This window comes from Musca autumnalis, unplaced genomic scaffold, assembly GCF_047663935.1.
Source record: "Musca autumnalis isolate F117 unplaced genomic scaffold, ASM4766393v1 scaffold_4, whole genome shotgun sequence".
NCBI lineage: Eukaryota > Metazoa > Arthropoda > Insecta > Diptera > Muscidae > Musca > Musca autumnalis.
The window spans coordinates 91,134,476-91,145,794 of NW_027411977.1; the positions used below are offsets into that span (position 1 = coordinate 91,134,476).

At 36.3% G+C, this 11,319-nt stretch overlaps 1 protein-coding gene across 50 annotated transcripts in view; it reads left to right on the plus strand.

Annotated features, from left to right (window-relative positions):
• The window catches only part of Sarm (sterile alpha and armadillo motif), a 374,264-nt gene that overhangs the window by 339,462 nt on the left and 23,483 nt on the right, over nt 1-11,319 (plus strand). For 2 of the 50 annotated variants that reach the window (XM_073980120.1, XM_073980143.1), the window contains exons 1-3: nt 796-1,174; nt 1,286-1,519; nt 10,751-11,279. The exons of 35 other annotated variants lie outside the window; for them this stretch is intronic. In XM_073980120.1, the coding sequence (XP_073836221.1) occupies nt 10,833-11,279 (447 nt within the window). In that variant the 5' untranslated portion in view covers nt 796-1,174; nt 1,286-1,519; nt 10,751-10,832. Of the gene's footprint in view, nt 1-777; nt 1,909-10,747; nt 11,280-11,319 lie in introns of those variants that run through there. 13 more of the 50 variants (XM_073980128.1, XM_073980130.1, XM_073980122.1 and 10 more) reach the window with 12 other exon arrangements.

Genomic DNA, 11,319 nt, shown 5'->3' on the forward strand with positions numbered 1-11,319 from the left:
ACACTCTTCCTTCCTCATTTTAAACTATAATACAAATTTATCACATATATCAACAACAAAGCTAATATTTAAAAGGCTATTATCACCTTAATAAGATCAATTCATAACTAAAAAACACAATTTATTTGATATACGTATCTACCATATATGAGTGTAATTCTATGAACTTGCAGGTCATTGTGTCCAATTCGCTTTCGGAGAACACTTACTGACCACAACGGCTGTTACAAGTAAAATGTAAACAATAAAACCAAAAACTAGAGCATAATGACAATGGTGTGCTAAAAAAACTAGAGATCACTGAGTTTTAATCTCTCATATGTATCTCTTTAGCAAAAAGTTTTACTCTTAAAATCTATCTTATTGTGTTGGCTTTAACCCATTTCGATTAAGTAAGAATTCGAGTGGGGAGATAACTAATAAGAAACTTAAATTGAAGTGTTTGAATTTTCAATGAAAAACGTCGATTAATTAATTTCATAATTAATATAATTGACTTATATATTTATTGAATTTTTTAGAAAGGATTTGAGTTTCTTACTTTTCCCCATACCATCATATAATGGCAATGTCCTTAGGATAATTTGAATTAAAATTGTTATTTAAGCAATATTTTATGGTTCTTAATGGGTTAAGCATTGTGCGGCGTTTCTCTCTCACCATCATAAATCTACGCGCGAAAAAAATGTTTCGTTAAATTAACATTACAATGGCGAGAGAATACAAATTTTGGCATTCTATTTTGTATTTTTTTTTTCAAAATCTATTGAAAATTTCGCCTAGCTGTTGCCGTTTAGTCTTTAACGAACTGCACGATCGAGTGGATTTCAATTTCAAATCGCTCATACGCGCTCAAGAAGCGGTCGGGAAATTTCGTTAACAAACAAAAGAGAGAAAAAAAAACAAATAAATAATAAAGAAAAATAAAAACAACGAATATATAGCAAACAAAAAATAGAAATAGTCATACTAATTAAAACGAGACGTATACAAGATTTTGCATTTATTTCAAGAATTTTTCAAATTTAAACCCAAAAAAAAATTCTTAATTCATCTACGGTTAAAACAAAACAGCAGCAACAAAATTAAAGTATTTCCTCGAATCCGCAAAAAAATTGCAATTGATTTGTTAATTTTGGCAAAAGAACAAATAAGCAAACCCAAAAAAAGTTTTGTACGTGAATATTTTGGCCAATCATTGGGCAGTATACACCTGAAAACAGGTGACATTAAAATAGGCTCTTCAATCGGCACCTCTAATCGATCAATTGTGTTTTTGTTTTAGTTAGCATAGTTTCTGAACTTGTCATTGAAAGTGTATTTCGAAATCAAAATAAAACGGCCATAAATAAATCGAAACTATTTTCGTGTGTGTTTCTCTTCAACTAGGAAGGAGAAAAAGTTCAACCAAAACAAAGCAAAGGAATTAAAATATTTCAAATAAAAAATAAATAAAATTAAAACTAACAACAGTGTTTTAAAAATACAACCAAAACCAAATATACAACAACGACCTTCTGTTGGTGTTAAAGATCATTTGAATTTAAAATCAAATTCAATTTCAAAATAACAACAAGAACAATAACAACATAAAAATATTGAAATAAAAACAAGAAACGCATACACACAAACGCACGCCAAGCACAACAAATCGGAAAAGAAAATAAAAATACAAATAGATTGGCAAAAGTTTTGAAAATGCTTCATTCATTTTGAAAAATAAAAATAATGAAAAAGAACAAGAAAACAAAATACTAAGCAAAATAATAATAATTTATTTAGCATTGCTTGTGTGCAAAATATAGAACGAAAGTGTTTTTCGGTTATTTTCCTTTAAATTGATTTGCTATTGATCTGCCTAGCCGCCTCTAACAACCGCTTAAAATGAGTTATCGTTATCGCACCTATGTGAGCTTTTATTTGAAATTCTTATAAGTTACTAATTTACCGTTAATTGTTCGTTCTTCCGTTTCGTTTTGTTTTTCTCTACATACTTTGTCTGTGATTGTTGTTTTTGTCTGAAATCTGTTTAATACGTTGTATCTATAAATTATTCGATATTTTCTGTTAAATATTTGCATGCATTTGCCAAGCGTCGCGATCAAACTTTCTGCTTTCAGTTGACAAGTAATTGCTAATGGAAGAATACACCTGAATATTCATAAAGATGGTAATTAAAGGCAATGTTAACGACAACTTAAGGAAAGAACGTGTTGGAACATTGAGTCTAGCAAATTAAAAATAAAAAAAATATTAATAAGGTTGTGTGAATTTGTTTATGTCATAGGTGACGACGGACTTAGGTCCATTTTGCCTTTCCAATCCATTCGTCATGACCTTAAGACAAGAAATCAGGAATTTCTTTGGAAATTTACGCACAAAAATACACAGAAGTTCCTTCAGAGATCCCAAAAAAAGCCTTTATATTTGTCAACTCGTGATTTCAGTCAGACACAATTCAATGGCTATAATGCTAAGATTAGATAATTATTAATGTTGTAATGTTATGTTGTTAGTTCTGTCAATTAGTTGTGAATCACAGTCACAGTCGTCGCCTGTAAAATAATGTTATCAACGAGCTTCTCTTCATTTCATATCTGATGTTAATCCAAAAAATTCCATAAAAATTGGGCCAGTTCACTGTCGTCTCTGCACGGAGGAAAAAAAACGCCTCTCTTACATACACATGTCCCAAACATATTTTGCAGCAAACATATATTTGTTTGCAATCAGTCCCAAACATAACATATGTCCTGCAAACAAATATATGTTTAGGTGCAAACAAATTATATGTTTGGGTGCAAAACAAAAACAAACACATGCAACAGTGGGCGCTTTCTGAGAGCAAGGGAGTCTAAATTTCTCAAAGTTGAAATCATCAGCGGGAAATCGGCATCTGGAATCAAATGATTATACAATGTAATAAATAGGCACATCCATATTTCAAAACACACACAAAACACTGATTTATTCACCCACTTTACCGTCTTTACTCAACGATTGTATTTAGAAAACTGAAGAAAAAGTACAACACAATTAATACAATATTTTTCTTTTTCTCCTCGCTTGATACGTTGCTTAACAACAGCAAAGCATGACACACATGTGTTTTACCCATACACACCACCAAAGCTTCTGCGTCACCTATTACACCAGCTCTTTATTATAAAACAGCATTCCGCAGCCGCGAGAGCCCTGTTGTTACTCTCTGTGACAAAAATCCTCTCTCCACCCATAAAAAATATGTTCTAACATAAAAAAATATGTTGGTACCCAAACAAATAAAATTGAGATATGTTACAAAATGTTGCAAACATTTATTTGTTTGTACACAAACAAATTATGTTTAGATCCAAACATATATTTGTTTGCAATCAGTCCTAAACAAATATTTGTTTGGGTCCAAACATACATATATTTTTCTGCGTTTGCCTGCGACAAAACTCAATGGCAAAATATTACGGTGTCAAGCAATACATTTCTTAAAACTCGCCAAAACTTTATTCTGTCAATATTAGTTTTTAACTTCTATAGGTTTTGATATGTCTCTGTCCGTCCGTCTGGCTAATGCGCGCGATAACTCTCGAACGGAACAGATGATTTGATTCAAGCTTTGAACTACGTAATATTTTGTCGAAATTTAGATCATGATTCATTCCGCCCACTTCTTAGGGTACCTCCCAAACAAAAATTCAATATTTTTCGAGCATTCACGCAGATAATAGATATTACAGGGGCAATCATATTCTAAAAGCAAAATCCGGTATTTTAAACATCTGAAAATATATTGTTGCTTTAAACATATATTTTGTGTCAGGCACCATCGTGACACAAAATATATTGTTGAATTATAATAATAATAATAATAATAAAAATAATAATAATAATAATAATAATAATAATAATAATAATAACAATAATAATAATAACAATAATAATAATAATAATTGTTCCACAAACATCCCAGATGGGACAAGGGATACTTCTCTCTTGTTGAATTAACAATATATATTTTAAGATTTTTAAAAGACCGTATTAAGCTCTTAGAATATGGTTGCTCTTACAATATTATAAATAAAATTATACGGTCGTAATATAGGGCTACTTTTTTAGAAGCAAATTCCATACTTCTTGAGATTTACCCAAAAACTGTAAATAAACTACCGTAAAATGGCTGTATCAAAGATAGCACTCGAAAGGAGTACCCGATTTGGTCCAAACTGGGCGTGGTAATAGTTATATCCTCAGCATTTATGTCTACGAGGGTATATATACTTTCATACGGACAAAATAATGGTTTTAGACCCCAAGTATGTTTGAACGAAATCCGTTTCAGACAATTTGGAGTTGACGTTGTCATGACCGTTGGTCTGTCTGGCTGGCTGGAGCGCACGATAACTCTCGAACGGATGACGGTCCAAAATTTGGCCTCCGTAATATTTTGTCCAAACTTAGATTAAGTTAGAAGACCTGCTTTCGTATCACTTTGATTTTTGTTGAAGCAACTTGCATTCGCTGCCTCCATTACGAAGGTGAAAGTTTCATCCGGGGCAAGTCTATACTTCCTGAGAAAATAGCCTGAAAGTTGCAAAAAACCTTATGACACCGTGTGTAGTGGTTGGAGCGCAAGATAACTCTCGAAAGGATCAACCGACCAAGAATCAACATTTGTACTTCGTAATATTTTGTCCAAGCATAGTTTAAGTTCGAAGATAAGCCATAACCATCCACTCCTTCATATACCTCCCCCATAAAAGTTCAATAATTTGTCCACTCCTTCGGGTACCTATCACACAAAATTTCAGATAAGTTCACATTAAGACCTGCTTCTGAATCACTCTGATTTTTGTTGAAGCAACTTGCATTCGCTGCCTCAAATACGACGGTAAAAGTTTTTTTAGGGGCAAGTTCATACTACTTGAGAAAACATCCCTAAAGGTGTAAAGAAACCCCTATGGCACCATATGTAGTGGCTGGAGAGCATAATAACTCTCGAACTGATCAAACGATTTGGATCAAAATTTGGCATTTAGCCCAAACTTAGTTTCAGTTCGAAGATGGGCAATACCGGTCCACAACTTCCGGTACTTCCCCCGGTACTTAAAAATTTCACTAAAATGGTATGCACGATATCTCTTGAACGGGGCAACCAATTTCGTCTAAACTTTGGATCTCCTAATATTTTGTCAAATTTAATTTCTAAAATGGCCCATATCATCGGTCCTCTCCTTAGTTCAACTTTTGTGTCTACATTTCCGTTGGAAATGTATACTGATGCTGTTCGTTGTGGTGCTGTTTACAGTGGAATTATGCTTTACGTGGACAAATCCACGTTTCCTGGCAACACTCCGCAGAAATTTTGAACTTCAATCCTAATCCACATTTTTGTCGGCAAGTTTAAATGTCGATTTTATATGTATATTTCAAAGTTTTCAATTTTTCCCTTGCACAGTGCAGCCAAAATGGACCTATATTGACAATTTGTTGTAAAGAGATTTTCTACTCGCTATAGAAACGCTATACATATTTCAATTTTTACTTCAGTCAGTTGATTAATGTCAGTATAATACTGAAAATGCATAAAATCGGTACCACCTTATATATCCAAGGTGCGATCAGTCGCAGCTGAAATATTTAAAAATTAATAGTTCGAATGCTCCTCGAAATGTTTATACCAATGGAATAGCGGAACTTAAAAGAATCAGGCATCATTCTATCGTCCAAAGAAAAACGAAGAATTTCCTTGCCATTTTGAGTACTTCTTGTCAATGAAAAAGGGCACCCACATTTCACAGTGGAGATGTTAGGAGAAACTATACCCCACAAACTGTCCATTACTTACTTAGCTGGCGCATTACAGAACATTTGTTCCATAAACCGAACTAAGAAAAGATCTCCAATTCTCTCTGTTTATTGCTTCGCTTTTTGGAATACCGCGCCTTGCCATCTCATCATCCACTTGTTTGCGTCATCTATTCTTTGGCCTGCCAATTCTGCGTGCACCGCTATGTGGCTCGAATTTATACGACTTTTTAGCGGGTTTATCATCGCTCATTCTTATTACATGTCTAAGCCAACGCAATCGCTGCATCTCGATACGTTTAACTATATTGATGTCGTTGTATAGCAGATACAGCTCGATATTCACCGTCAACGCAGATCGGTCCGTAGATTTTTCGAAGAATTTCTTTCTCAAACACGCCAAGCACAGCCTTATCTGCTTGCGCAAGTACCCAGGCTTCGGAACCATACATCAGCACGGGTAGTATCAGTGTTTTGTAAAGCGTTATATTTGTTTGACGAGTTGTGGCTTTGTTTTTGAAGTGCTTACTTAAGCCAAAGTAGCATCTGTTGGCCAATACAATTATTCTTTTTATTTCACAACTGATGTCGTTTGTTGTGTTTACGGCGGTGCCGAGGTATACGAAGTCTTTTACTACATCAAAATTATAGGAACCAACTTTAGCAGTTGGTCCGAGCTCAATGGACGCATTGCGCGTCGACACCATCAGCTTGGTCTTCTTGCCGTTTACCGCCAGACCCACTTTAGCAGATTCTCCTTCGACCTTCATAAAGGTATCGGTTACTTCTTTTACTGATGATGTCTATATCATCAGCATAAACAAGTAACATGTGTAGATTGTGGCACTTCTTTTGACGTTTGCCTCTCGTATAACCTCTTCTAGCAGGATATTGAAAAGATTACACTAAAGGCTGTCTCCTTGCCTGAAACCTCTTTTGGTACAAAACTCTTCGGAGAGGTTCTTTCCTATTTTAACTGAAGATCTTGTGTCAGTTAGAGTCATTTTACAAAGCCGAATGAGCTTTGCGGGGATACCAAATTCAGACATTGCTTGGAATACCTCTGAACGTAGCGGGCTGTCGAAGGCTGCTTTATAATCGACAAAAAGGTGGTAGGTGTCGATCTGCATCTCTTGAGTCTTCTCCAGGATTTGCCGCAGGGTAAATATCTGGTCAATGGTGGACTTGCCAGGTCTAAAGCAAGCATGGTCACATTTGGCACGGAGGTGCCGATGATTTTCGGCAATTTACACGCACACAACCCGAATGCACAGAAAGAGCGTACAAAAGAGAACAAATGTTTTGATTTGTTATTGTTTCATAGCTTGCGTGAATACAAAATTACAAACTGTTATAAGTTGCACATATATTGAATACCTTCACATTTTCTCCGTTCTCTTTTTGGTCATGCCTGGTCTAAAGCCGCATTGATATGATCCAATTATTTCGTTGACCATGTGCTTTAGTCGTTCGCACAATATCCCTGACACTATCTTGTAGGCGATAGGGAGAAGACTTATGCCCCTATAGTTGGAGCATAAAGTCTTACCTCCTTTCTTATGGACGGGAAAGAGGATGCCCAGGTTCCAATCGTCGGGTACTCGTTCTTCCTGCCAGATGGTGCTAACTAGCTGATGCATACACCTTATCAGCGTGTCGCCTCCGGTTTTAAACAGCTCGGCTGGTAGGCCATCAGCTCCTGCTGCCTTATTATTCCGGTTTATTGCTGTCTTTACCTCATCTTGGCCGGGTGGTATACATTCAATACCATCTTCTGGGATTGGATCTCTGGTATCTTCGTCGACTTCGCTACTATTGGATACCAACAGTTTGGAAAAATGCTCTTTCTATATCCTTAGCACACTATCTGTATCAGTTATCACATTACCTTGCTGGTCTCTACAGGAGGATGTTCCAAAGCCATCAGTTTGATGCTTGACTCTTTGATAGAATTTTCGGACTTCATTCTGTCTCCTGTACATCTCGATTTGTTCACACTCCCGCTTTTCCATCTCTCTCTTTTTCCTGCGGAAAAGACGTTTCTCCTCTCTCCTTTTCACCCGATACCTCTGTTTGCATGGAGTGGGCAATGTTTTGCCATTGTCCTGTCCCCCTATTCTGTAACTTTTTAACAACTTTACTCATTGTTTAATTTACAACAATTTCATTTGTTTGTTTTGTAGTTGTTACAAAAACAAAAGAAATTTTAACAACTTTTCAATCGAAAAAAGTTACAAAATAGGCCTACAGATATTTTATCGGGACCAGGAGTGCTTTGATTAAGCAGTTGGGCCAGTTGAGTGGAATATGCTGTGGCTATATGTTGTGATTGCAGCTTACCGATGCCCAACTTCCGTGTTGTGTCTATTCGCACTTTGTTTGCTACGTTTAATCTGGTACGTACCTTTGCTGCAACAAGGTAGTGGTCCGAGTCTATGTTTGCACCTCGGAAAGATCGTACATCCAGCACACTCGATGAATGTCTTCCATCTATCACAACACGATCAATTTGATTTCTTGTTTTCTGATCTGGAGACAGCCAGGTGCCCTTATGGATGTCGAGATGTTTAAATCTGGTGCTGCTAACTACCATGTTTTTTGCCGCTGCAAAGTCTATCAGCCTCATGCCATTATCAGATGTTTCATTGTGGAGACTGAATTTTCCGACTGTTGGGCCAAAGATATTCTCCTTTCCTATATTGGCATTAAAATCCCCTAGTATAATTTTGTTGTCATGGGCAGGGCAACGGTCATAAGTTTCTTCTAGGCGCTCGTAAAATATATCTTTGGTCTGTTCGTTCTTTTCTTCAGTGGGAGCATGAGCGCAAAAAAAGCTGATGTTGAAGAATTTAGCTTTTAATCGAATTGCAGCAAGTCTTTCATTCACTGGGGTGAAGCTGGAGACCAAACTCATGCTTTGTGTCATGACAGCTATAATACAGTGCGTCACCTTTAGGTGTTGTTGTGACGCCTTTCCCAATCCATCGTATTTCCTGTATGGCGGTAATGTCGGCCTTGTACTTTTCAAGTACATCTGCCAAGGCGTAAACTGCACGTTCTCTATAAACAGTGCGAACATTCCAGGTGCAGGTTCGCAGATCATGGCCCTTAAAACGTTTCCGGTTTCGTCAACTTTAGAGAGGTTGTTTTTCTTTTCTTTTGTTCTTTCATAGTAGGCTGTTTTTTCTAGGGAGGGTTACTAACTAACCAAACCCAAGTTTTTAACGTTCTTATGGGAGAACGCTCGGCACATGTTAGATCACTACCTTTAACGGGTGTTAAAGGCAGTTCCCCAGGTCAGGACCGTTCCTTGGTATCTTCCATCCCCTACGTAACCCACAAACTGTCCATTATATTAAATTTATAGCAAACTGATTGCGATCCTTAAGAATGTTTTTCTTGTGATATCATTCATTCCCGCTTCCCTACATATGTATGTATGTACTTGACCATTACAATATTCATTAATTTCAGCCAATCATTTAATTAATAATATTTATTTACATGTAAATTTCGATTTTTTTCTTCAGTTGAAAAAGGTCATTGATTAATTTGAAAAACAATTTCCTTACACTACATGTGTCTACGTCTGTCTATGGTTTCACTCGTATTCGCGATAATTAAAACAAAAACAAAATTTGTAACCCAAATAAAACGTTCATTTATTAGCTAAATATACAAATGTACAGATGTGCGATTTTATTATTTCAAACAAATGGATATTTATTGTTTTAAATACCCTACACCAGGAAGAGAAGAGTTTATAGTTCAATCAATATACATATGTACATATGTGTGGAATTATATACATTGACTTGTTTAAAATTAACTGAATTATCAATTTTATGAAATAAACTATTAAAACAGCTACACATACCGCTCTCCGACTTGACAATTCTGATTTTCTTCTTTCACATAAATGAATAATATATTTTTCATTTATGTTCGAGTACTTAATAACCCAAACAATTTTGTCAATTTTTTTCACTTGGTGTTGGGAACCATATGATCGGACCCAAGAATACGCTATATTTACATAGTATGTATGCACTCTTTATGCTTCAAAAGGCATACACACACACTCCCACTCACCCAAATTGTCTGACAGAATAGTCCACAAAATACGCGCTAGACTAATAATATTGCTTTTTTCGCCAAATATTTGCACATTCACCATCACTTCTAAAAATGTTTCTTCAATACAGAATCTAAAAAGCTATTAACAAAAAAAGTTCCTTTTTGTATTTTCTCTTTTGCTAAAACCTAATAAATTTTTATTGTTGCTTTCTGTCGTTTTTCTTTATTGGATTAATGTTGTTAATTTTCAACACCCAAATAATGTTCCGCCTTTCTACGCTACTGATTCCATGACGCTTGAAAAGAAAATGAAATTTCTTCTTGCTTTTCAGAGCCTTTCGCGGTACTAACAGTTTTTTTTCTGGTCACAACAAATTCTAACGATAGCGGTAAACATTTCTCGAATGAGTTATGCCTCAACATCACGGTCGGTCGGTCGGTGTGTCCAAAAATTATTTTTATTATTAGCTGGGTGTTGGGAGATCAACCGAAGAAATTGCTCTCTTTTAGTTGCTTCTGATGATCGAATGGAAATTTCAAATATTTTCTCATGATCATTTCGGCGAGTGTTTTGCGTTTAGCTTGACATTGAAAAAATTTATTCAGTTTTATATTATTTGGCCATTATTGCTATCAATCTATGTCCGCATAAACTGTTATGACGTCAGGTTTGCTTTTTTGTTTTATAATTAAATTTTAATTTATCATTTCTCATGCGTGCATTCGCGTGTCTTTAAAACTCTCAAAATTGCAAATTTACTCCTTCAAATCCTTTGTGTATGTGCGTGTGTTTGTGTGTCGTCCGTTCAGCTGCTTCAGTTTAGTTATGAAATTCCATTATTGAAAAACTTGTCTCATTTCATTTAAGCAGTTTGAAACAGTTTTCTAAATTTCTCGACAAAATTGGTAACATTCAGAATTCAAATCATCAAAATAACCCCCACAACAGTGACATGAACAATCAAGCACCTTGGCCAGTACGCAAGGGCATATTTCGCTCTAGTGGCCAATCAGATTTCATACCCACCAGATCACCCAGTCCAATTGTGGAAATGCCCTTGTCGCCGCCACCGGTGTCGAGTAATAGTCGCGGTTCATCGTTAAGTCGTTTTGACAATAACTGTCCACTTTCGCCCCCGCCACAACCCGTACAGGTCATACTTGGCCCTCCTGGACCCGCCGTAACTTCTACAGCGTCCTTATCTTCCAGCTCAAAATGTGCTCAATCGTCGTCGTCTTCTTCGTCGTCGGCAGCCGGTCAACGAAGAATGTCCCAGTCCGCCGCCGCCACCAGCAGCAGCTCTGCTGCCACTGCCTCTTCGTCATCTGCCTCATCAGCATCCGCCCGAATGTCACAATCGGCATCAGCCTCCAGCAGTAGTCGTGCCTCACGCACCGCTGTACGTAAAGAATCTAGTCCCTCTCTAGTCAGCAACAGCT